General features: G+C 44.5%; 1 protein-coding gene across 2 annotated transcripts in view; it reads left to right on the top strand.

Annotated features, from left to right (window-relative positions):
• ANKRD13B (ankyrin repeat domain 13B) overlaps nt 1–22991 on the top strand; it is a 598589-nt gene extending 575598 nt beyond the window's left edge. For both annotated transcript variants that reach the window (XM_069615263.1, XM_069615264.1), the window contains exon 15: nt 10519–22991. In XM_069615263.1, the coding sequence (XP_069471364.1) occupies nt 10519–10712 (194 nt within the window). In that variant the 3' untranslated portion in view covers nt 10713–22991. The remainder of the gene's footprint in view (nt 1–10518) is intronic.
• The last annotated feature ends 4761 nt before the right edge of the window (nt 22992–27752 follow it).

Raw genomic sequence — 27752 nt, 5'->3', positions numbered from 1 at the left:
GGCACCGTTGCTATCGTACCACCATACTACAAGCTGTGCTCGTGGGTGCCTGTCACCCCGCCAGGTCTGACCTGGTGGGCAGTGCGGCACCCGCGAGCACAGCAGGTCGGATGCAACGGTGCCGGTGCATCCGACATCCCCATTTCCATGGAACCCTATGGGGCTCCAATGGGAATGGGGGATGTACCGGTCCCGGCACCTGCGAATGGGCAATTACTGGGTCCGGCTGGGCCGGAATAGCTCGGTAATTGCCCACTTGCGGGTGACGGACCCAGATGCGAGTTTGGAGGTAGCCTTGCCGGTTCTACTGGCAAGACTACCTCCAACCTCATAATGAGACATTGTATTGTGAAGACTGACAATAAAAACTGTTTATTTTGACTTTGATTCTTTCTTATTTCTTTCTATCTTGTGTGGGAGGCCAAGTAATGAGACGCGATAGACCCCAAAATATATCTAAACTCTTCTTTTGTCAGGTTTGCAAGGGGTGTAAAGTTAGTAAAGGGTGCTATGATAGAGCAAACCCACCTCCAGACTTCCACCCCTAAGCCCCTTCCCCACACAAGAATGAATGCCAGTATTCTAGTAGAGAGATCAGTGGTATCCAACGAATAAACTGTCCACAAGGTCCAGGAAGAAGTTTGAGCGGTTCAAGAAGGACACACCCACTCCAGACGGAAAAAAGGACACAAAGAAAGGGCATGCACTTTAGTATGGATGAACTGTACCCAGGTAGAACGAGGGCGTAACTATTGTTGGGGGGGGGGTGGGGAGGATTGTCAGAAGGTCAGGTCCAAAGGCAATTCCAAGACTGTAGTATCCAATTGTGCCTAGGAGTACCAGTTTAAATCCCAAGTACCAAAGCCAATCTGCAAAATAAGATTGGGTCGCACAGGAGATAGGCAGGTCAAAGAACTGTAACAGCAGTAAAAGGAGTAAGACACGGAACGGGATGGATACGGCTCAGGAAAAGCAGGGGAACAGGAGCTATGAAGCAGGGGACAGAACAGATAGAACTAGTAGTGCTGTCAAGCCACCTGTTCTCCCGTCGTCTGTTCATTTTCCCCTCTGGTGGTCTCGCTGTGTCTGTTCACTGGTGAGTGCACTTCCACATGAAATCACAACATTCTGGGGTGCATCCCTGATGCGAGCCCCACCTGAAGCTGGAAACTGTAGTACAAGCGGTTAGTTTCCAGGGCAACCACCTATTCGCCAACCCCACCGTCTACACATGACCGCACCCCACCTTGAAGTCACAGCTCAGTGGCAGCTGGTCCATAAAGAACAGAAATAACAGGCAAAAAGTTGGGAGGCATGCACGTTTTTGATTGGTTACCATGTGCGATCCTCGGGGGCATACCCCTTCAAGTCTATAAGCACCTGGGTTTTACTACATACATTTCCAAAGCCCCAGAATGTTGTTCACTTCGTTTTCCTCCTCACCATCAATGCCTAGCAGAGGTGAACGAATCGGTAGCTGAGTGTGAGGTTGCATGAGTTTGAGCAACAATACATGGAATGCCATATGTATTCTCAAGGAATCTGGGAGTTTCAATTTCACAACCACAGGGTTATGGGCCTGCATATTTTGGTAGCAGTTTATGGGACTCAGGCACCTTTAGATGCTGGGTAGACAACCAAAAACCAGAGACCCCACAGGGTACTCGGGAGCTTCTATTTATGACATGTCTGTATAATGTTTCATGGCCTGTTTTGCTTTGTCTAGATGTTGCATTACAGCTTTATGTATGCTTATCCGTCAGTCTGCATTATTATTGGCTGTGGGCACGGTGGACACTTCTACTATCCTCTCCAGCAACATACAGCAATAAAACCATAACAAGCGTAGAAGGGAGATACCTCTCTGGATGAATGATAGGAATTATTGGATGCATACTCAGCCGTGCTGAGAAGTGCCTTTTAAACATTCTGGGTTTGAGAGCGAAGCATCGCAGGTACTGCTCCAATGTCTGGTTCAGACATTCGATATAACCATCTGTTTGTGGATGGTATGCAATAAACAGGCAATGGTTGATGCCTAACAGTGTGGCTAAGGCTGCCAAAAGAGTACAGTGAGTTGGGAACCGTGATCGGAATCCAACACCGTAGGCAATCCGCGTAGGCAGAAAATCTGTTTAGAAAACTGGGAAGCCTGATAGGCCAAAAAATGACCCATTCTTGGAGAAGGCATCAATAATGACCATAATGGTATCATACCACAAAAAAGGTAATAAATCAATGATGAAGTCTGTCGATACCGTATGACGTGGGTTTGGGGATGTCTCCAATGGATGAAATATTCATGCTAGTTTCACCTGTCTCTTATCCTGCACATTGATAGCACAGGTTGTGACGTACTCTGTAATGTCTTTGGCTTGCGTAGACCACAAACCCCATTGCTTTAGTAATTCAAGGGTCCTTTTACCACCTGGATGGCCAGTAGCAGGAAGCCATGACATCATTGAAGAGCACACAATCTCATTTCTATATGGGAAGTGTGATGATTCACTAGTGTCCATCACTTCTCCCCAGAGGGAAGCCCTTCCCTGTGAGGCTATGGAGGTGATGCCCTACCCAACAGTCCCCCTAGGGGTGGTAAGATGTGGGAGCACCTCATAGGGAGGGACCCCCATCCTGGGGACAAGGACGTCCATCCTGGGGAAAAAAGCCTCCCTGACATCCTATCCAAAAATGCCTTACTCTGGTTGTCTCTTCCCTCTTCCTCAATTGACAGAAATACCATGTGTTTTGCTTAAACCACGGCTGTCACAAGTGTAGAGAATACAGGAATGAGGAAGAGTGGAAGAAACATGCAGATTAACAATAGGCAGACTTCACTAAATACTGTGACAAGGTGGCCTTTGAGAGGCACGAAGATTGCCATTGAAACATTGCAACCTGGAGTTGACGTTACGCAAGGGGCACAGTCAACTATATAACATGGAAAGCAAAGACAGACTAAGAGAGAGACCCTGCAAAGCAGCAGAACACAAGCAAAGCCTGGGAGATTTAAACCAGGTGTCTTAGAGGCATGCTGAAGCTGTCCCTCAGATAGGACGACGCTGAAGGCGAGACATCGCCAAAGGATCCGTTGAGTCAGCAAGAAGCCAATTCAAACCAAGACTGCAATAGTTTTTAGTGGTTGCGTGAACGCATAAAGGTGGATTGTTTGGTCCAGAAACAATGCAGAGACTGTCAGCCGAAACCTACTGCAGAGCAGTGCAGAAACCCAGAACCGCAGAACTGAGCAACTGCAACCCTGGGAAGAACCAGAGCTGTATCCCTAAGTGGAAGCAGATAATCAGAGCTATAGGAAGACCGGGGGGAGTCCAGGGCAGTTCCGAGGCAGTGTCAAACAAGAGTGCATCAGGAGTAATATTATTTGTCACAGTGGTGAGAAGGAAAGTTATAATCAGCGTGTTTCAAGAGTAATCTCTTTTGTCAAGTGGGAACACAGAAAGTCATTCCAAGCAAGAGTGTCTCAGAAGTAATCTTCTTGGTCACATTGGTGACACAGCACAGAGTATCAAGCAAGAGGGAACCAGAAGTAATGTTCTTTTTATCAGTAGTGCCAAAAAAAGTTATATCAAGCAAGTGTGCATCAGGGGTACCATAGAAGCCACCAGGGGTCAAGAAAGACTCTGGGATTGTCTCCTTCATTACAGTGATGAAACTCACAGGGAAATTGGTGGTAGATTGCCGCAAGAAGAAGTAGAGACTAACAAAAAGGGGAATAAAAGCTGGACATTGACATTCAGAAATTCATGGGAAGAATTGTAAAGATTTTGTGAGTTTAAAGAAGGAATCATCAACATTCTGATTGAAGAACTCTTCTATGTTGGCCAGGAGAAGGGAGACATTCCCCTGGTGTGGCTTGAAGCAGTTGCCGGAACATTGTTTATGTTGTTTAGTGGCAGGGACAGAGAAGTGGATTTGACACAGAGGACAATATCTATTTGACTTTAGACTGCATTCTGACGTGCACCTAAGTTTTCCCTAGGTTGAGGCAGGGAATCCCCTCTAGACAGAGCAAAAAATAGGTTTGTCTTTTTGTATAAATAAAGGTCTGTAGCCCCAATCATGACACCTCCTATTAAGAGTGAGGGTGATAGATGGGCACAAGTATACATGTTTATTTACTGTTTGTTAACATAAGAGGCTACGCCATAGTATGGTAGTAGCTGTTTCGAGGAGCTGCCTGTTAAGGATCCTGTGACACTGGATCGCAGTACAAATTGGCAGATAACCTAGTGGCACCACTGGGTTTACCAGGTGCTCTCAGTCTGCTCTTCCAAGGAAACTGCTGTATTTATTTCTATATCTTTTGGTCTTTAGCTATAGGTAAATGAAGAAATTAATCAATTGGTGGATTCTGTAAAATGCCCAAATCAGAAGTGTTTAATCATTGTTCATGTGGACAAGCAAATAAGCAATCTTAGCCTAATGAGAACACATGCCAATGCATTTCGGAACCATGGTCCATCTTCAGGGCTGAGCTCTGCACCATATTGGCGGATCAACATGCACATACACATATTAATAAACATAAACAGTATGCACATAAATGCAAGAAAAATATACATACCAAAATGTGCGCAGTTGTGGAGCAAAGTATACAAAAGCACAAAAGGGAGGATATTTTTAGTGAAAGAGTAAATACCCTTGAAGTAGTTAATAGAGATTAAAAATAAATTATACATGAACAATGATTGAAGATTTCTGATTTGGGCATTTTATGGAATATACCAATTGATTAATTTCTTCATTTACCTATAGCTAAAGACCAAAAGATACAGATATAAATACAGCAGCTTCCTTGGAAGAGCTGATTGAGAGCGCCTGGTAAACCCAGTCATTCCACTAGGTTATCTACCTCCTAGTAAGAGGCCTTACTCTGCCTCGCCAAAGTAGGTACGGTAATCCATTAGCAAATGGGAGCTCATCTCTGATAGATAGGAGGGCTCACTTAGGGAGATTCTGTGGCCAGGGACCCATTCGTTGATTTGCTCTTGCAATTCCTGAAAAATGGCACATAGGCAAATAACCTGTCCTTCTGGTAGGACTGGTAGATCCATGACTATATACCGATTGTCTTCCCCGTGCATCCGGGATAGCGCAGCTGCTTTCCCATTGTGATGGCCTGGCCAAAACATGATGATTAAATTGTAAGAGGTGAAGAAAAGATGCCAGCTGGCTTGTCTGCCATTGAGACAACAGAGCGTACTCAGACCTGTCAGGTTTCGGTGATCGATATGTACTGTAATCTTATATTTTACCCCCAATAGATGGTGCCGCCATTCGATGAACATTGCGTGGATGGCCAATAATTCAATCTCCATGATAGTATTGTTTTTTTTTCTACTGGTGTAAGTTTCTTGGAATAAAACGCTACGGGGTGTAGAGCCTGAGTCATAGTACAATGTAGTGAAAAGTAGCTTCCATGGTGGAGTCTGTGGCACCTGACTCCACTATAAATGGCTGTTCCGGCTTAGTATGCTGTAGGACAGGAGCTGCTGTAAACACTTTCTTCAGCGCCTCGAATGAGGCTTGGCATCAGTGGACCACAGGAATCATTAATTCTTTTTCAGAAGGGTGGTCAAGGGGTCTAAATAGTTCCTAATGAACCTTCTATAAAAGTTTGCAAACCCAAGGGAGGCTTTTAGAGCTTTAATTTCTTTAGGAACGCAAGCTTGTAAGACCTCCTGTACCATCCCCATGTCCATCTCCATCCCTCATGGAGTGAGTATGAAGCTCCAAAATTACTCTCTGTTGGAAGTTGCATTTTTTTGTCGTTGTCAAAAAGTTAGCTATCGTGTAGTCTTTGGAAGGCACACTTCACGTGGTCCATATGTTACATTTCCAAAGAGGAATAAATCAATTTATCATCCAAATATATCACCAAATATTGGTCCATCAGATCATGAGAAATTACATTTATGAAGCCTTGAAATGTGGTGCAGCATTAAACAGGACAAACGGCATCATGTTTTACTCGAATAAGCCGCAGCATATACGGAATGCTGTTTCCCACTCAACCCTTGTTGCATTCATATCAGGTGCTATGCTTTATGCAGGTCTAGCTCAGTATAACGATATCGATGCACCCTGAAACTGGTCTAGGAGTGCACTGATTAGAGGGCGAGGGTAGCTGATCTAAACCATGATGCTGTTATGGCTCTATAGTCTATGCAGGTCCTCAGTTCCTCCCTCACTTTGATTGACTAATGAAACCCAAAATCATGTTTTGGTCTAGGTACTGACATAGGTGTGTGTTTTCTTCTCTGGTCAATGCATACATCCTACCGCAAGGAATATTTGTAGTTAATGGGGCAGTTGTATGGTCTGTGAGATGTAAGCTTTGCGCTTCCTTCTTATCAAATACATCAGCATATGCTTTACAGTGGCCTGGAATGTTAGGAACACGTGTTTCTATATCATGCGCCTGGGTCAGCGGGGCCTGACTAGGACTGCTCTGTTGGTAGGCCTGTTCACAGAACTGCAGGCAGGTACTAATACAATTGTTCAAAGTGAAATTTACTGTTCCCAACTCCTAATTGATGCCCGGATTATGCTGCTTTAGCCATGTCATTCTAAGGATGATTCCATAGTGTGAGGCATTGATTCTATTTATTTATTTATTTATTTCTACTACGCCAGAGCCCGGAGGCATCAGGGTGCCACATGTACACGCAGAGTCACATTATACAAACAAGTCACGGGACAACATGAATCTACCGATTTTCAGGGTTTGTTTAGCTTAGATTAAGGGAGTTATGTAAACAAGTGAGTCTTGAGTTTCTTTCGGAAGGTAATGTATGAGAGCTCCAGTCTTATTTGTGGTGGGAGGTTATTCCATAAGGTCGCAGCTTTGGTGTGAAATGCTTTGCTGAGTCTGTTAGTTTTCCTGAAACTGGTGGTTGCGAGGTTGCCCTGGGCTTCAGACCTGAGTGCCCATCTCGGGAAATATGTAACCAGTTTCTTCTTGACGTATGCTGGCGCTTTGCCATGGAACCACCTGTGGGCTAGCGTCAGGGTTTTGAACTGTGTCCTATCTTCGATAGTAAGCCAGTGTAGATTTCTCCGATCTTCACTGATGCTTTCTGTTTTCCCTTTTCCTTTGATGATTCTCACAGCCCTATTTTGTATTTTTTGACATTTTACAATGTGCCTTTTGTTTGCTCCTAGTAGCAGGGCATTGCCGTAATCTAACCTGGACAATGTGGTGGCTCTTGCTACTGTGGCGCAATTTTACTCGCTTAGATAGGGGCGTATTCTGTGTAGGAGTCTCAGGTAGTATGAGCAGTTCTTAGTCAGTTGCATGACCTGGGACTCTGCGCTCAGTGATGCTTCCATGTGCATCCCCAGAGTTTTGACTTTGTTCACAACTTTTATTTGGGTCTCCTGGATGTTGAAACACTTGTATTGATGGTTCAGGCTTGCTCTGGCTGTATTAGTCCCAAAAATCATTAATTTCGTCCAGCTATTCCATGTGATTCATCAAACAAGTGAAGAGAACTTCCACTATCTCCTGTCTAATAAGGCGTGAAGTCAATTCTGAACCGTCAATGGCTCGGACTGTTTTGGGAACCACTTTTGGTCAGGTTAGGATGCCTAAGCTGCTGGCATAGACTGATCCATGTATCCCCTCTAGCCCCCAAATTGACATATGCACCCACTTGTATTGGATCACCATTCTTAAATGCTAGCTGTGCAGGGATCTGCAACAACAAAGGCGGAATTGACTGATGGACTGGAACCAGTAGTTTCAAGACTCCTCCATGCAGTTTGTTTATGGGTGAATCTTGCCATTTTGATAGGTGTAGTGGACACTTGCAGATAAAATGACCAGCTTTTTCAAAGTACAGTCTCTCTTCATGGTTGAGGTGCCCCCTGATTTCCCCGATCTGCATAGGATCGTGCTTGGTTTCAGCCGGTCAGATTTCACAGATAGGCTGAGTTGCTTTAAAGCCATCAGAGCACTATCATTGAGTGAATAAGCTCAGTGCTACCAATGGGCCACTGCAGGGCCTGCTTGCTTGTGGTAGTGTTGCGCAATGATGGCAAAACCTACGTGAAGATCTTCCATGATTCAAAAATAATTTGCTTTTTAAACACATTTTAGAACATGTTTTTCAAAAATAAAAATGCCCACTTCAGAACCACCTTCAATATATTAGGATAACATTTTGATAATGTTTTAGGTCAGATGCACCATCACAGGGGAAACCAGCCAGCCTGATCTCCATCATGGCAACAGCCAAACGATCACCGAACAGCTGAGCTGCCAGCTACTGAGTCATGCATGTGACTTGCAGGTCATAGGGTTCCATCCTCCCAGATGCTCAGTCGCCCTTTGTTCCTTCTATCATTCCCAAAATGGCTACCACTAAACTGGAAAATAATATCAGCTCTCATCCAAATGCCTGGAGATGATTTCCTTAGTTGTTTAGCGCTATATAATTATTATTATTTAGGGATCTAAATTAAGATTCGATAAGCAGGAGTGAAAGGACGCTCTTGGGTATCAAGCATTAACCAGTGACCAGGAGCTTCCATTGGGGAAAAACGAGCTAGTACATAGTGTTCTGTAAATCTCCATGTATGCATCCATATGCCCATTATTTATGATTCCTTAAGCTTTACATGACGTTTAGATGTGCCCCAATGTTTATTTATAGATTGTTCCTAATGCACAGAGTCATGTTCACATAGGTGGGTTTGTTTGGCTTCAGTTGGCCTAGGGAGCCAAACGTAGCTCCTCACAGATGTTGGTATCAAGCTAACCAGGCTCCTCTAGGCTTCAATCAGGAGGTAGATATCTCCCAGCTCTCATCAATGTCTAACCCTGATCATATACATCAGTGCAAACCTACAACAAGAGGAGCAGCCTGGAATACCGGATCCCACGTCCTGTGATAGACTGGTCCTTTTTGGGGTGGGGCTATACTAATTTCTATGAGGTTGGCCCCTTTCTGTAGTGGCAGAGACAAAAGAAAAATGATGGAACTGGTTCCAGAGGTACTCCCAGAGGTTCAAGCATTTCCATCACATATGTTGTTCTCACTGTATATTTGCATACATGTCTTTCCGGCTTTATGAAGTGGCCTTTTAAATTCTCTAAATGTGTCCCTCATTTGTGAATTGTCAGGTCATAAGGGCATGCTTGTTTTCCCCATACTTATGGATTGTCATTTTACAACTCCATATGTGTTTTTCCATGTTCAGCAGACGGTACTTATAGAAATGTGTGCATGATCTTATAATGCTTGTTCGGTGGCACATTTCATACGTGACTTTCTAATTCTTGTGTGAGTGGCAGTAGACAGGGCTGGTTGGCTGATAACCACAGCAATGTATGTGCAACTCTGACTCCTTTCCTGTCACTCTCTGGCCGGCCTCTCTTGGCCCTCTTCCTGCTCCCACCTGTGAGGCTAAAAACCTCAGGGTCATGTTCGACTCGACACTCTCCTTCTCTGCTCACATCTCTGACGTCTCTAAGAAGTCACACTACCAGCTGCACAACCTCAAGGTATTCTTCCTTTCCTCTCCTTCCCCCAGAAGCTCACTGTCTCCAGAGCTCTGGTTCTCTCTAGGCTGGACTATTGCAGCAGCCTCTTTCTAAATCTGCCTGCTTCTACTCTCCGCCTTCTGCAACCAGAACAGAACTGCAAGACTTGTCCTTGCCCTCAAGCCCAGGGATCGTATCTCTCCAAGACTGACATTTCTGCACTGGCTCCCAGTGGCTGCGAGGATTAAGTTCAAAACCCTCTGCATCATCCAAAAGGCCTTCAGGGGGCCTGAGGCCTCAATACCTTCAACCTTCTCAAGATCTTTCCTCGTCCGCCTCCAACTCCCTCAGGGTCAGTCGCTTCTCCAAGCAACGAGTTGGTGGTAGATCTCTTTCTTTGGCTGGGGCCTCCCTCTGGAACATCCTCCCTGAAACTTGAGGAGAATCATCTCCGGTTCCGGAAGCACCTCAAAACCTTTCTCTTTGCTTCTGCTTTTTCTCATCCTCTCCCCTGCTGACTTCCTCGCTGATACTGAAACTGCACTGGTTACCTGGATACCCTCTGATCTCGTGCCCAGGTCCCCTCCCCCACCAGTCGCACTACTGCACTGCCTTCCTGGCAACCCCTGCACTTGGGGACTGTTCTCTGTATCCCTACATGCCCACTACCAGCACTTGACACCTGATGTCTGCACTTAACCGTGCACTTGCCACCTGCTGGCCGTTTTTCTACTTTTGTCATTTATTTTATTATCCAATGTATTGCACTGTCCCCTCCCCTTTCTCCCCCTGCACCTTCCCCTTCCCATGCACTTTGCGCGATCTGAATGACACCTGGCCTAGTAGGATCATTGTCCGTCTTCCTTCTGTTGCCCCTCCCTTGCCTCGACGCGCCTTGAAACACTTGTGCATGGGCGTGTTATAAATGCCATTTCATATCATATCATATGTGTGTATGTGTACATATAAAGTCATGGCAATCACTGACCTGATGTTCCTTTTCTCTGCAGGACTCCTCAGCACACTCCGCCCCAAGCCCCACAGCCTCGAAGCCCCCGGCCCAACGGCACCAGCAGGCTATTTGTCTCTTACGATGAGCAGCTCCGCCTGGCCATGGAGCTCTCTGCCAAGGAGCAGGAGGAAGCAGAACGCAGGAAACAACAGGAAGAGGAGGAGCTTCAGCGCATCCTTCGCATCTCCCTGACGGAGAAATAGCACATGATCCCTCCCCTAAGTGGAACCACCTGGGGTGCATGGTGCATTCCTACCACCGATCCAGCATACTGTACCCTGTGCGCACCCCTGAGGACAGCACGCCCTGGACTAAGGAAGGGCCAAGGAGGCAGGACTTCCGGCTCTCGAGCTGCACTGGGCTCTGTGCGCTGGTTGAACATGGCACAGAGCATTTTGACATATCACACCAATAATTTGGGCACTGCTTGACCGCAGGCAGTGAACCATCTGCCGGACTTGCCCTCAAGGGACTCACAGTCATGCCACACATCAAGTATGCGCATGTGCATTCCAATATTTTCTACCATTGCACTTTTCATCATCACACAATGAGGACTGAAGGGTGCTTGGGTTGCACTGGTCCTCTCCACAGTTTGACAATGGGAACTTCAGGAACTGGACCTCATTTCTTGCACAAGAGCCACGATCATTCCCCCGCCTGCAGATTACTAGCTCTGGGCCTTTCACAATGTTATTCAGGAGTTGATTAAATGCCCTGTGACTTTTAGTACCAATGAGCGTTGAGTAGGAGGCTTCGAAAGACACTGTGGTCCATCAGTTAGGTGCTACACATGAATTGACGAGTAACCTGCCCATGCCCCTACTGATCTTTTTGGCCTTGAGGATTGCCCCGTGAGTGCCCCTTGAGTGCCCTATGCCTCATTGTCTCACCCTGACATGGGTGCTCCTCGGCACTGCCATATGGCAGCTGTAGGCATCCAGTCATTGGCACTATTCGTGTTTGGGGAGATGATCCTGGCGTTTATGCTGCTGGGGCATTGGTTGTAGCTGCTTCCACGCTTCATGTTCCCCTTCCTAAAAGGTCACTCCTGTGCAGCCGAAGAGTCACCACGTGGTTAGGTGTATCACTATGGCTTATGGGAAAAAGCTTAAAAGATGAAGTAAACATGTACTGTGTTAAATTGTCCTTCAGGATGTTCAAAGTGATGTAGGAGGTAGTTTCTTCCAGGGCCCATCTCTGCTCTCTAGTGCTGAGTGTTTTGAAATCAAATCAGCTGTTCCTGAAACATTCCTCACTGAAAATCTTAGAAAGACATCCATGATGTAAGCAAGACTTGGAAAACAAATGTGGTGATTCTGGAGCGTTTTCTGAGAAGGCGCCTATGCTAACTTTCCCGCTTTAAACCCAAATGTTAGGTCAGTAATCTAGGACACTAGTACTGCCCAGCAACCTGGAGGGTCACTATGCCATTCCTTATGCCCACCACATGGCACTGGTCCACTCCCGTCACTAATGCATACCCTACTTCACCACCGGGAATGGCCCTGCATTTTCCACTAACCTATACTTTGCTCCCACCACTAAAGGGAACTCTTCTTCAGCGACTGGCATATAGCGGACACTTAATATTGGTGAATCTCTTATACTTACTGTTAGAGTGTGCCCTGCATTCACCACTCTTGGTCACCATGTCCTCATCATCAGAGCGTGCACTGACACAATACTATAGTAGACTCACAACAAGGACATTACGTGCTCTTACTATAATGGGGTCTCCTGTTGCTACTGTGCACTCACCATCAGTGGATTTCATGCACTTAATACTGGAGTGCCATCCTGCACCCTGCACTTAAAACGAGGGTATACCCTGACATGTTCACTAGCCTGTTCTATGCACTTCCCATTAGGGTGTGCTGAGAACTGACAGCTAGTGTATTCTCTGCACTCACCCCGAGGTTGCACTCTTTTCTTGCCGCTTGGGTTTATTCTGGCTCACTATTCCTGTATACTCTGTCACCTCTAGGTCATATGCTGCACTCAGGGCAGTCTATATAATGTACTCGTCTCTCACATCTGCAGTATACTCTCCTTACCCATCTGTAGTTTCACGGATCGGGTATACTCTATTCCTAGAACTTGGGTATACTCTACCCTGACCTCTAGTCTGTTCTCTGCTATCACCACTATTATGTTCTCTGCTCTCACCACTCAACCTAGCCAGGCCTTTGCACACTCCCATCACATCACAGGGCCATAATCTGCTCTCACCAATAGGGCATCCTCTCTTATCATCAGTAAGCCATTCTCTACTCTTACCACTAGGCAATTCTCTCTGATCCCATTACAAGGACATTCACTGTCCCCATCTCTAAAATAGTCTCCACTGTGATTAACCCTTTATCTCCTGCTCTCATTGGTAGGGGCGGTGGTCAACTCATGATTACACTGCCTCTTGGGCGAATTGCAGTGAAGGGACACTTTGCGGCCCCATCATCCATTAGAAACCATGCTCCTTCTACTGAGAGGAATGACTGAATCTGAAACTCTTGTCAGTGGTGCCGGGTTCTTTGAGTAAGCTCTAGGATGATAGCAACCTCGTCTGTCGCTCCCCCATCCCCTTACTGTTCCCCCCAACCTCCCTCTAGCACTATCTGAAACGTTGTCAGGCCTAGTACGATAGTCGCTTGTTTTGTTCCTCCCCTCCCTTTCTGCACCCCTCTCCCTCACCTTTTGTTTTTCTCCGGCTCTACCAGAAATGTCGTCAGGCCTAGTATGGTAGTCACCTGTCTCCATTTCCTTCCCATTCTCCCCCTTCCTTCCTTATCTATGTCTTAGCTCTTGCACTATCTGAAATGTCGTCAGGCCGACCACGATAGTTAATTTCACATCCTAACTGTTCATGGCCTGTAAGAATGTCATTGTATTTTCCCTTGTTCCCTCCCTTTCCTTGAAGCGCTTTGAAACACATTGTGTATAGGCGCTATATAAATAAACTATCATATAATTTCATCATATCAAGTACAAGCCATTAAGTGACTCAGGTTTAGAGTGATAGCTTCATGTTCTTAATCTACACACGTACACCCACCTCCCATGAGTAGCTTCCAATGACAGGACTACCTTGAGCTGGCCCCAGCACGGCAGACGCTTGCCCTAAACCCAGAAGCATTCTGTGTTCTCTCTGAACAGATGGTACTCACACCTGTTCCTCGTCTGGTGGATACAAATACATTTCAATGAAGCTGTTTTTTGTGAACGTGACTTTGGTGGTTAACAGTAAGACTTAGCACATTGTTACATACATATGATATGATAAGTTATTTATAACGCGCTTAATACTCAGAGGTTTTAAGCGGAGACCCGGGGATCGAACCTGTGTTGCTACTTGTCTTGCTTCCAAGGCGATCACCTTGCCTCTAAGCTATCCTGCCGAGACAAGAAAGAGACACCAAATAAGACATGGGCTAAGGAAAAGTGCAAGATGGACAGGGGCACAAAAGTTAAGGCTACTAAATTCAGCCCACGGTCATTTGATCGGTGTTGAATGGAGCTAAACTATTGCTTGTCGTTGGAGGAGCTTGTGGGCAGGGGCACACAAAGAGATGTTTAAAGGTAGGGCACCAGAAGAAACCCCAGAGAGTAAGGACACTCTGAGGGCAGGAACAGAAGTGCAGCTTTTGAGGGCAGCGACATCATAAGAAAATACTTACAGCAGTGGTACTAAGAGAGTCATTTGAGGACCATGGCACTAGAAGGGTCCCGATGGAGAGTATTGCCAAAAGACATTTTTAAGAGCTTTGACACCAGAGGAGGTCTTTGAGGTCAGACATCCAGAAGAAAGTGCTGAGGGCAGGAACACTAGTTGGGACCCCTAAGGGTGGGGACACCAATTGAGACCTGTGAGTGCAGTGGGACAAAAAGAGATCTGTGAGGAGTGGGTCACCAGGAGAAGTGCAGCTTTTGAGGGCAGCGACATCATAAGAAAACACTTACAGCAGGGGTACTAAGAGAGGCATTTGAGGACCATGGCACTAAGAGGGTCCCTATGGAGAGTATTGCCAAAAGACATTTTTAAGAGCTTTGACATCAGAGGAGGTCTTTGAGGGCAGACATCCAGAAGAAAGTGCTGAGGGCAGGAACACTAGTTGGGACCCCTACGCGTAGGGACAACAATTGAGACCTGTGAGTGCAGTGAGATAAAAAGAGATATGTGAGGAGTGGGTCACCAGGAGAAGTGTTTGAGGGCTGCGGTTGCAGAAGAGTTCTTCGAGGAAAGGGACGCCTAAAAAGTCCATTAAGGGCAGGGACACCAGAAGGGACATTTGAGAGCATTAATAGCAAATGGGACATTTGAAGGCATGGACACCTGATGCAGCCGATCGGGGTCAAGGGCACCAGAAGAGGCTTACAGGGCAGGGCCACAGGCCCCTAACTAGGTGTTGTAGGCAGCACAATGAAAAGAATCCTACAAGACTAGGATCACCAAAATAAGTGTCAAGTGCACTGGCGCCGAAAGAGCGCTTAGAAGGAGAAAACCTCCAAAGTGTCCTTGGGATGCAGTGCCTCTTGGACACCTTATCAGAAAAAGATACTGCTGTGGTGTTTCAAGAGGATACAAACCCTTAGGCAACCTTAATACTGAATGGTGCTATAACATCCATCCATGAATAGATGCTGACAGGCGAACATGCACACGCAGTGGCAGCAGATTTGAGCATTTAGTCCTCCCCGTAGAATTGTTTACTTGGATGTTTCAAAACTGTATAATTGCCAAAAGACTCTGCAAAGGCGCTAACATGTTTCAGTTGGAACTGTGGACCGGGCCTCTGCAACAAGCACTTCTGCTGGCTTTCCTTATTAATTCAATCTCCCTTTCTCCGCTCTCTTCAGCAAGATGTCTAGGGTTTATTGACCACCCATTGCAAGGTTGATTTTGGAATCTCTTGCCTGAACTCCACCGGGATCTGCAATCGTTTTGGTTATTCTGGTTGCGTCTCGTCCAATGCTGCTGTAAATTACTCTTATATGTCCTCCCTCCGGTGAATCCATGTGAATATGAAGAGTACGTTGACAAACTACTATGGTGACGAAAGGATTGCAACAAATCCATTATGACAAGTTTTTCACTTAACAAATTAATGGGTAATATTGAAGAACCCGCAACAATGCACATCAGATTAAAGAAATACATTAGATAAACATGCCATTTCAATCTTATTTTATTTTTCTTCTGTTATCCAATTTAAGCCAATAACTTGTTAATTACTTAAATGGAATTACTATGTCACAATCCTGGTGAAAGTTCTGTAAAATCTCCTTTATTCAGAAACGATTGGCCAGAGGTGCAAAAACATGACATATACCAATATTATTATCATCAAGAGCACTAACAACCATAATACTGATGATGATGGATAACAACGATAATATAATGCAGGTTATTATTTAATAATCGTTTATCTTTCATTTTATAAACAGTATTTATGAATCACAGAAAACCACATATTCTTACAATCCATTGGACATTTTCATCCTTAGTGCTCATAAGGCAAATTTCTCATGACGCAGTCCTTCCCTCTTTATCGTCATAATGGGTGTCTCCTTTTTTATTCTCCATAATCCCATAGGAAGCTCACCAGAAGAACAGCAATTATTGTCTTGCTTTACAAGTGAGCTACTCTTGCCTGTATGAGAATGTGTTTGCCGCGTGGGATGGGAAACATTTGCCCTCTTTTTAGGGGAAAATGGTACTGTTTTAAAGAAATGTACTGTAGCTCTTAGGGTCTATTCAGTACTCAGACCTACCCTCTGCAATGTCAGGCGGGGGCCAACAAATTCTGGGCTTTTTTCCATTTGGAATGTGCTGATGTCAGGCTCCTCCTTACACCCCCTGCGCACATCCACCTGATTGGAGGATCACGCCCCAAACTGACATCTATCCGACACTTGATGGGGCTGAAGATTTAACAGACCTTACTCTTCGTGACCTTTTTTTTACATCAAACTTGTGGTCCCTGACATCATTTTTTGTTGTTGTTATCCCTACATGTTCCATGTAGATTGTGTTATCTCACGTGGAGGTTATCTTGCACTTTGTAAATGTGCCTGAGCAGGACACAACACACCAAGAAAGGCAATACAGCCATTTTACACACTTGATTGGCTTGGCCAGCGGCTGAAATGACGAAGCGTGGGCACACAAGCTTTACACCTATTCCCCATAACACAAATGGATAATTTCTACTGGCAAAGCAAAGGATAAGAAATTAGCCTTAGATATCTCTCTCTTCTTCTGCAGGAACGGTGGTGTTAAGTTCTTTGGCTCATGGATGACAGCAACTGGGTTAAAAGTTATTCCGTTCTTTGTCTTCCAACGCTAGCCTAGTCTATCCCTTCCGTCTCGCAGCCCCGCCCTTTTCTGTCCTCCAAAGGGGACTTTTTCAGTGTTGCTACTGTGAAAGGGCCATTCTGACTGTTAGCGCCAACAGCAAGAGCAAAATCCCCAATAATGGTGAGTTATCTATCAGCGCCAGAGGTCGCCCTACCACTCTTTCTTTGCTCTTCGTGCCAACGCCGACCCTGGTTAATCCAGAGGCCTGGCTGCATTAGAGCGTTTACAAAACCAGAGGGCAGTTCTTTCAATCCCAGGATGTACTCGATGATGCTGATCAGGGGACATTCAATGCTTGGTGAGAAACCAAGCATGTGCTCTCACATGAGATCAGATAACTGCATGGCACCCAATACCAAAGGGGCCATGTCTCTTTCTAGCCACCACGTAGACAATATCCCATCCATGATGCTTACGTTTTGTCATTAGTTCTGCTTTCAAAGTATCTACTTGTGTCCTATTTTGGAATTAACCCTGAGGACGATTTAGCGGGAACTGCTCCCTATAATATTTAATTAGCCCCTATGCTGCCTGTGATCTTGTACAATGTTTTCCCAGGTCACTCTGGCCTGTCATTAAGGCTCAAAGCCACACTATGAAAATCCGATTGAATACATAAATTAGGTAGGCCTCAGGTCATGAGGTCAGGCCCTCAGACACCAGGGTGGGTTTCTTTGGGAAACTAAGTTACTTCCACTTGGGGTACATCAGATGCTATTGTGTGAGGTGCTCTACTGGTGTCCTTCAAGATGGGGGCTGGGGAAAAAATGGGGTTCACATATCTTTCTGAATTTCTGTTCTTGAGCACTTGTACCTTCTTCAAACACCAAAACCTGATCTCCTTTGACTTGAAAGGAAAGACCCATCCATGTTGACATAAGCATGTTTATGCTCGCATCCGCCCCCCACCCTCTAGGACTCAGCAGACTGAGCCCCTTTAGAGGACTATGGCAAGTGGTTTACTCTCATGAACATCTCAAGGGTGGTGAAATAAATATCACATGACCCTTGGCTACATACATCTCTGTCTTAAACGCCTATTCCAATAAACAGTACTGGTGCCCCCACACAACCTATGTGTATTCAGTGCTAGGTTCCCAGTAGGCAGGCACAATATTCTCACCATCTAGAATACCTCAAAGCTTATCCGAAGGAGTACTCCTTCACTGGAATCTGTGCAACATCATCTCGAGCAAAACATTGTGAACATATTGTCCCATATCGCCTCCCACAAATGAGGCTCCTACATTAGACAGATATCTCTATTAGGCTCTTCCCACAATTGTCCCTGAAACTCACACATAAGCCCCACTAGCGTCACCATGGGCTGTGGGCATTCATTCAGAAGGTCGCTACCATGATTGCATGAGGGATGGTGTCATTTCATGAGCCATCTCCTTGTGTATGCTGGGCCTGCCTCTGCTCTGTACTTCACATGGTGGGGGGAGCAGAGCTGGGTGTTTTCTATACTCTCATGGCAGTGGCACTTGCCACTTTTGCATCCATTCTCTAGACACAAACTATGCTCTGCCACTATGGTTTTGTGACAATCTATCGAATTGCACAGACTCATTCACGTGGACTGCGGCCTCTTCTAATACTTCACCACTTCTTCATGGTGTTCCCCAGGGTTCTGTTCTGGGACCTTTCCTTTTATCTTTTAATGTCCCCTTTAGCAGATATTATTGCATCCTTCGGTATCCCCAATCATTTTTATGCGGATGATACCCAACTCTTTCTGTCTTTCTCCTCTTTCACGTCTTCTATTCACAACAATCTTGCTTCTTGCCTTGCAGCCATCAAAACGAGGATGTCTTATCACTTTCTCGTTCTGAACACTACCAAAACTGGTAACACTAACACTGCTAACACTCTTCCTCTCCTTCTTCCTCTCCTTCTGTTTCTTTCCCATCTTCTTTTCTTCCTATTGCTGACTCTGCTTGTAATCTTGGTCTCCATCTTGATACTGACTTAACTTTTTGTAATCATATCTGGACCTGTATCTCGCTCCTGTCTTTATCACCTTTTCAATATTCTGAAAGCTCGTCCTTTTCTCACTTTTAACGCCAATAAACTTCTGATTTCTTTGCACATTTTCTCACGTCTATTCTACTGCTCTACCTTACTCTTGGGTCTCCCCGTTCTCTTTTGGCTCTGTTAAAGTCTGTCTTTAATGCTTCTGTCCGTTTGTTATATTTACTTTCTCCTCTTGATTCTAGTTCACTGTCACTATCGTCTATTGGATTGCTACCATTTCACTCATGCCTTACATTTTCGTTGTGTTGTATTTAAAGCTCTCTATGGACTTGCATCTCTGTATCTTTCATCTCTTGTGTCCTTTTATGTCCCTTCTCGAGTTTTACGTTCTGAGACTCAATTCTTGTTATCATTTCTTCGACTCGCCTGTGCTCAGGCGCAGTTTCGTCCTGTTTTGTTGCTTACTCCTTATCACTGGAACTCTCTTCCCCTTGTTCTTCGCTCCATTTCTTCTTATTCCGTATTTCGCACCTCTCTTAATAACTACCTTCTCCAGTCTTAAGATGACAGTTTGTATATTCGGTTATTTTACTATATGTGTACTGTAAGTGTACGTTGTTCAGCGCTTTGGTGTAAAGCACTACATAAATTACAAATAAAACACACACAAAAAATAAAAAATAAAAAATTACCTCTTTCACCTTTTGTGCTCAAAGATATCCCAAGCAGGATCTTACCTTTTCACCAATCACCATTTTTCTAGCAGGGGAGTAGGGTATGTGGTCCTGTTTATCAAACATTAAACAAAGGAGCTCCTCAAGTACTACTTTAAGCAGCCTGTTCTGGGAGACATGTTTATCCTCTAGAGTTTCAAAAACTAAGGATGACTTCATTTATTCCCTATTGCACTCCACTCACTATAACCAGATGCTTTGGGGGTTTTAGGCAGTCTTAAATACATGGATCACTGAGCGATTGTCGCCTACATGAACTCGCCTCTGTGCCAATTATGGGTGAACCTGACATCAAAGAAACATACATCTGAGTTTAGGCTAATAGTAACAGTGCAGACTTGGCCTGAAAGCACATGAATTTACCACACACAATGGGTAGGACGATTTGGACTAGTCATGGTGGCATACTGAGATTTCTGGACATTTCTGACCAGCAGTGGATACTTCTGCAGGCAGGTTGGCTTGGGGTAGAGCGAGACAAGTGACTCCTTGAAGACTCTATTTCTCCTTCAAGGGAAATTAAAGACCTAACTTGGGCACTACGTTTAAAGATACATTCTCATTTTCTTCATGTTCCTGCCAGCTGATCTTTCTTTGATTTCACTGTGAGAATGGCACATAGAAAATGGTGAACATGGCAGTGTACTATTGGACAATGCCTCTCAGGTCCCACATTCATTGCCCTATAAACAGATCAGCCGGAACAGAAGCAAATTCAAAATGGAAGTAATGTTTCAGAAAAGATCTGGATAGACTGAAAATGCTCCCTCTTCCCCTCTTTTTTTAGTTTTAGATATGTTTGGGAAACATACCCCTTATGGAATAAAGCACACTTCAAGGCACATTTGTTTTCATGATATAGGCGATGCCTGCAGAGGACAATGGGCTTTATCGTTCTTTATTTTGAGATTCTATTAAACTATTTGGTCCAGTTTGCTTCACCCATTAAAAAGCCACCATCTTCTGAAATTACAAGCTTGTTATCGATGTTCTTGTGGAGCCCGCTTTTGGCTTCATGACTTCTGTCCTTAAAAGAGTTTCCTGTCCAACAATGTTTTGTGGATCCCCAAAATATTGCTTTTCATACTGACTAATTATTTTATCTAACATGGATTCCTTTTTGCATCTGAACCAGCTTTTTCTTTTCTTTCTGTGGTCTTCCATCAACCATCAAAGGTGGAAAAGGAAATCCGTGCCTGGTGGACAGAAGGACCTTTAATTTGAGTTAAAAACCAGAGCAGTGGAACCAAATCGAGGATGGTTTGGCCATTCATTTTCCTTTTCCTTTTTCTTGCTCAAAAGTGACAATGGAGGCTCTTTACCTGGGAATCTAGAAGCCCAATTATCCAGGGTCAAAGGATCAGCAAATGGCTTCACCAGGACCCTCTCCCTTGTGCAAATATGCAAGATTGCAAAGTGATCTTTATTTTTGGTATCCAGTGAAAATGTCATCAAGGGGCTTTGTTTTTGCAAACATTCACCCTGACTACTACCAAGCACATTCCCCAAATATTCTAGGATTGGAATTAGAATAGTTCATGTGAGAAGTCCAAGAAAAAGTTGGGAAGGCTTTTTAGGAGTCATGGTAAAAACATGTAACCACTGGCAATGTATTTTGCTGCTGAACATTTCACGTGAAATCACCTTTTTCAAACACCTTTGGTGTGGATTTTGACATCTTCATGGATGCCAGCTTTGATAAGCAGTTCTGCAGAAGAATCTTGCTCAAGTCTTTGTATTGTAGCTTTGGCCTCACTGGCCCTAGTATGAGATGATTTTGGTGTTGCACTATGAAGGTAGGACTCTATTCCCTGGATGAACCAAGAGCACTCGTACCCGAGCACACGGTAACCATTCATCACCAGGCAATGTCCACTATACTCCTGCTTCTGCACATTTCTGTAGCGTGAGGTATGTGTTCGCGTTGACAGTGATCGTTGTGGGTGTAACTGTGGGAACACAGCCATTGGTGGACAGAGCCCTGTCTGCGATGGGGGTACCGGCCTGACATCTCCACATTCCAACCAAAAAAGCAACCAGAACCCTGAGGAACCTTATGGTAAATATCATGGAAAAAACTCTAGGTATCCATTTGCCGACTATGGGGAAACATTAAAGAATGATGGTTTGTGAATTATCAGTGTACTGCAGTCCTTATAATCTGAGGGGTTTTCTATGAACCAAACATCACCCAGAAACTTCTCATTACACTATAGTAAATGATATACCAAATTATTCTGAATTTGCCAATATCTCAGTTATGGATATGGTCGCTTTCACATTTTTTTTTAGAAATATCCCAGTGTCTAACTTTTACCATTTTGTTCCTATGTTTTCATGGTATGTGGCACCAAAGTAAGAACAGGTTTTTTTTCTATACCTACCAATGAACAATTGCACAATGGATGTCTGCATTGTATCACAATCCTGCCCTGTAGTTGTGTTTTTAAAGAACCTGTCTATCTGCTTCAAAAAAAGCAAACCAAACATTTAACACTGCAATTCATTCCACGATGCTATGTGCCAATCTTACATGTTCTTAAAAACTGTTTAAAGGGTACATTTTAAATTAATTCAAAATGTGCCCTTTTACAAACGTTCTCATCTCTTACTTAAATTTATTTAATAACCGCAGGTTTACTTTTTTGTAAGGTCCTATGAAACAAAGACGCTAGGTTTTAATATGATACCTTTTTACCAGTTTTTCTAGCTTCTATTAATATGTCTCTGGTCATGCCGGCTCTGTAAACCACAGCCCCAAACCAATATCACAATCCTGTCTCTTTGTGTATAAAGGGACAGATTAATGGAGTGCACACCTAAAAATGTATTTTATGTTAATTCAATGTAGTATATGGTAGAGAGAACGTTTCAGAATGTCAGAGGTGCAGCGGAGAAAAGGCAACTCTGGCACTGAAAGTCACAAGTATAAGCACAGAAAAATAGTGTCCTGATTAGTGGACACTCACGTCCCCTGCATACTATATATACTGACAATTCAGTTGGCTATGAATTTTATGTTGATAAATCAAAGGTTTATTGCATTCATTCAGATTGTGGACCCTGAATTAACTCCCAGAAACATGCGATGTCAGCCACCACAAAATACATCGCATTCTTTACTATTTTTTTTTTTTAAAAAAGCTAAATCGCAAAACGCTATCAAGAAAAACAGAAAAGCACATTTCAAAGAGAAACGTATTCAAGCCTGAAACTTTAACACTAAAATTCATATCTTATAGTCAATGACTTTCCATAGAGCACATACTTCTGGAAATTTGACCAAAACAACGTGGAAAGAGAGCTCATTGGTGCAATGGTAAATGGATGTGGTTTTTGAAATTTCATTTTTCATTTTGGCACGAATTGGAAATGAAATAAAACGTTTTTAAAAAATAAAAAGAATCTGGAATGTTGGCTGGGGGCGGGGCTGGGAAATGGGGGAAGAATAAATGCAGTGTGCACATCTGCTGTCTGGAGTTTTGATGAGTGATGCTTTTGCATTGTATGTTATCACAAGGCCTCTTTTTTATTTTGAAAGCAAAAACAAAAGCAAAATAAACACATATATAATAGGAATTTTAAATGCTTTGTCCCCTTGAGGCGGGGAGGTGTTGACTGCAGGTTTTGTTACAATGTGAGTGAAAAATAAAATTCAGAAGCATAAGGACATAAATAAAAAACACAGAAAAAACACAATTGGTGTCTTGCTTGAATTTGTGATGTGTCGACCATTTAAAGTATGAAAATAAAGAAGAAATGCCAAGTGTGGGAGAATTGAACACCTACAGTTGCAGAGGAATTGATCTCTGATCAATCTCATCTAGAGGACCTAGCTGCTTGTGTTAAAGATGCCAGTGGGCTAGATACCTCCCGTGAGGTGGAATTCGACACGCCTGATGTGAACCCTCAACCACATGCAGCATATAGAACCGTTCGGAGCAGGGTAACAGAACGTTTGGGTTGGGGGTGTCCTGCAAAGGACATAACTCAGGATGACCTTACTGGATAGAGGCCCTCCTAAGGAGCCTGCGCTACCTTTCCACCATGTTCTAAAAAAAGAAATTCTATGAAATTGTCAAAAACCCAACACCACTCCTGCTGTGAACAAGGAGTTGGTGAAGAAATATTGACCCTGATGTTCTCTCCAGACACCCTACTCCAGAGAGTTTGGGAGCTCAGGCAGCTGCTTCCACCTCAGGGGCTGCAACTTACCCGACCATCCCACCTGATTGAGAGGATCAAAAATACGATACACTACCCAAGAGGGTATTTTCTGTGGGAAGCATGACACTGAAAGCCATTAGTGCATCTTGTGCTCTGGCAAAATACACATATCATCTAAGGAAGGCCGTTTTACAGGCAGCAGAAAACATTCCTGAGGCTGGGGATTTAATAATATTATCAGGGATGGCAAGGAGGCTTCCTGCCAGTGCCTGCAACCCAGAAGTGATGCATTAAACTGCATTGGTTGGTCTATGGGCTTGAGTGCGGTAATCAGAAGATTTGCATGGTTACGGATGGATTTGCCTCAGACACCCAATCAAGGTAACGGGACATGCCCTTTGATGGGCCAATCTTTTTGCACCAAAAGCTTCAAGATTGTAAGGCTTTAGGGGCAGCCATTTGTCAGCTGCCACAACTACGCCCACCTACACAAGCTTGGGGAGGGCGTTCATTTTGCTACTACTCTTTTGGACAGAGGCAAAGAGGTCAGGCTATTGAAAGAGGACCAAGCAGGTTCTCACGTGCCCCCAGAGGCTGTGGGGAGAAACCTGCTCAGGCAGCCACCTCATCTCTGCCCTCTGCCACAGCTTTAAAACCTCTCTGAGCACTTTGTTCACAACACTCTGGTGGGAGGCAGGTTGACCCAACATCTGCTATAATGGCATTACCTTACTTCAGCTGCATGGGCATTACAGACAGTGACCCAAGAGTACTGTCTCAAATTCCTAAAAAGGCCTTCAAAGTGTCTCCCGACCAAGCAATCTCTTTGGGAACCAGATCCGCTCCTACAGGAGATTATTTCTGTGTTGGAGAAAGGTGCTGTGGAAATAGTGCCTGTAGCAGAACAATACCAGGATTTTCTGGTTCACAGGAAAGACTGAGGACTGAGACCCATCTTGGACCTGAGACGATTGAACAAGTTCCTCAGGAAGGATAGATTCAAGATGGTCACTCTTTCGCAGATCCTCCAGACTCTTCTGCTCCAGGATTGGATGGCGTCACTCGACCTTCAGGATGCTTACTTTAATGTGCCTATAAATCCCAAGCACAGAAAGTACCTGAGGTTCGCCACTGGCAGTTCTCACTATCAGTTTCGAGTACTGCCTTTCGGACAGATCTCTCTCTGGGAGTCTTCACCAAGTTGATGGCAGTAGTGGCAGCAAATCTAAGGACACGAGAGATATACATCTTTCCCTACCTAGACGATTGGCTGATCAGAGTCCCTTTTCCCATACAGGCCCAGGAACATCTCAACAGCACCTGCCACTCTCTCCACAAACTGGGCTTCTCCCTCAACTTTAAGAAGTCCCAGGTGACACCTTCCCAAAAGCTGCAATTCATTGGAGTGGTCCTGGACTCTTCCTCATGGAAGGCATTGCCTCCCGAGTTGAGAGCTCATTTCTTGCAGGTTACGAGATTTCAGAACAAACAGCATCTCCTGGCATTCAACTTTCTGGGGTTGCTGGGCCTTATTGCATCCTGCATTAACCTTGTGCCAGAAGCCTGCCTAAAGATGGGTTCCCTCCAGTGAGCCTCAGATCTCAATGGTCACAATTCTCAGCCAGGATGACAGACCTTCCTCAGGTCCCGAGCAAGTACACACAGGATCTCCTGTGGTGGGCCTGCGAGGAGGATGGAATGATAGGGCAAGCTTTTTTGGCAACCCTGGCTTGGGATAACAGTAGTGACAGATTATTCCCTCCTGGGATGGGAAGCCCAAATGAGCGATGTCACGATTAGCAGTATTTGGTCCTCATCAGAATCCAGACTACACATAAACCTTTTAGAGCTGAGGGAAATCAGACTGGCGCTCAGGGCCTTTTTGGCATCCATACAGGGGAAAAAAGTCCTGATAACGATGGACAACAATGTGGGCATGCAATACCTCAAAAAGGGAGATGGTGTAGGGTCACTACCACTGTGCAGGGAGGCAATGCAGCTCTGGTTTTTGCCACTACAAAACAGGATCTCTCTGTCGGCTATTTACCTAGCCGGAGAAGAGAATACGAAGGCGGACGATCTGAGAGACAGAGCACAATTTTTTGCTGCACCTAGTCCATCAGGGGCGGCAGGCAGCTACGGTCAAGGGTAACCTGGTGGCGATATCCATTTTTGAACACACGCAAGAGCAAGGCTATTACTTTAAGATGCCAATTGTTATTCAATTCCTCATGAGTTTTTACAAATTCTTTCCCACTGGTCCCCTTTCTGGTCCCGTCCTGGGATTTGAACCTGATATTAACCTTCTTAATGGAAGCTCCATTTGAACCTCTCCATTTTGACCACACAGTTTATTAACTTTGAAAACAATCTTTTTGGTAGCCATCACTTCTGCTCGCAGAGTGAGTGAGCTACAAGCCATGTCATGTAAACCTCCTTTTACAATATTTTCCAAGGCGAAGGTAGTCTTGAGGGTTCATCCATCCTTGCTTCCCAAGGTTGTGTCCGAATTCCATCGGACACAGACAATAACACTACCAGCTTTTACCCACCTCCTCACCTTTCGAAGCATGAAGAGAGGCTACACATGCTGGACCCAAAAAGGACTCTTAGCTTCTACTTATCTAGGATATAAAATGTCAGGCAAGTTGACCAACTTAATATTGTCTATACAGGCCACAGGCTCAGCCACGCCGTCAAACCTTTTCTCCCCGTTGGATCATCCTATGCATTTCGGAGTAATACTCCATTGCGGGAAAGGATGTTCCTGAAAGCCTAAGAGCCCATTTCACCAGATGACTGGCTATCACTTTGCTGTGCAAAGAGGTGTTCCAGTGCAGCACATTTGTAGAGCTGCTACCTAGTCACCACTATACACATTCTTGAAGCATTACTGCTTCGATACTCTGTCGGGTCAGGACGCTCGGTTTGAAAGAGCGGTGCTTTACAACATCAATCAATAGGGACAAAAATCTACTTTTCCCATCTCCTTCAAATCTGCTCTGGTAGTCTATCAAAGATGAGGAATCTGTGGGAGCACTCAATGCATTAGAAGAACAAATGAATTACCCCTGGTTATGTTCTTGCTACCGGATGTTCCTCCCACAGATTCCTCATTGCTTTCCCAGTCTCTTTGACCATGGGTTATATTTTTAATATATACTTCTCTCTTTCAATGCCCATGTGGGTTTTATGATCCTCAAGTCGGGTCTGCAGAAAGAGGGAATAACTAAGAACTGAGGCAACAGGTGCAGTGCGTGCTATTTATACTATCATCAACGTCGCTGTCGGACGTGGGAATGGTAACTGTCTAGGGACACCGACTTGATGCTGTACAGAGCACGCTGCTGTTGAAATCTTTTCCGAGGCTGCAAATCAGCATATGGACATATAAAATATGAGGAATCTGTGGGAGGAACATCCAGTAGGAAGAACCTTACCAGAGGTAAGTAATTTGTTCTGCAGTGTCAATAAGTATCTCACACTATTGATACAATAATCAGCAGGTTTATCTTTGAAATTCAACAGGAAAGTCCCCTGAGCTTCTGCCTGTGTCCATATTGATGACAACACTGGTGCATTGTCTGTCCATTAATTAGGTGAGATGGCGCTCCTGCTTAAGGGAACCACCTACATACTTCACATAACATATGTGGGGCATAAACCACCATTTTTGCATTATGGTCTATATAAACCTCTTGTGCCTCAGTGTAGGTCTATTATTATTTGTTTGGCCTTGTATGTAGTACCAACCTGCTAACTTTTTTTGCATCCTTTAAACATATTTTTTAGTGTGAGCAAGACTGGCCATGGGCCGCTGTTTTTTAATATAGAATGCAATCCATAAAAAGTGAAAGAAAAGAAGATGCCTAAAAATAAGTGTCAATCAGGCCAGACAACACTTAAATACTAACCAAACAAATGAATAGTAAAATGGGCTGCCTTAAGAAAAAACAAACATTCAGATGAAAATCGAAGATCTACAGGGAGAAAACCCCA

This window comes from Ambystoma mexicanum, chromosome 9 (assembly GCF_040938575.1).
Source record: "Ambystoma mexicanum isolate Mex_15411 chromosome 9, UKY_AmexF1_1, whole genome shotgun sequence".
Classification (NCBI taxonomy): domain Eukaryota; kingdom Metazoa; phylum Chordata; class Amphibia; order Caudata; family Ambystomatidae; genus Ambystoma; species Ambystoma mexicanum.
This window is presented reverse-complemented; position numbering and strand designations above follow the sequence as displayed.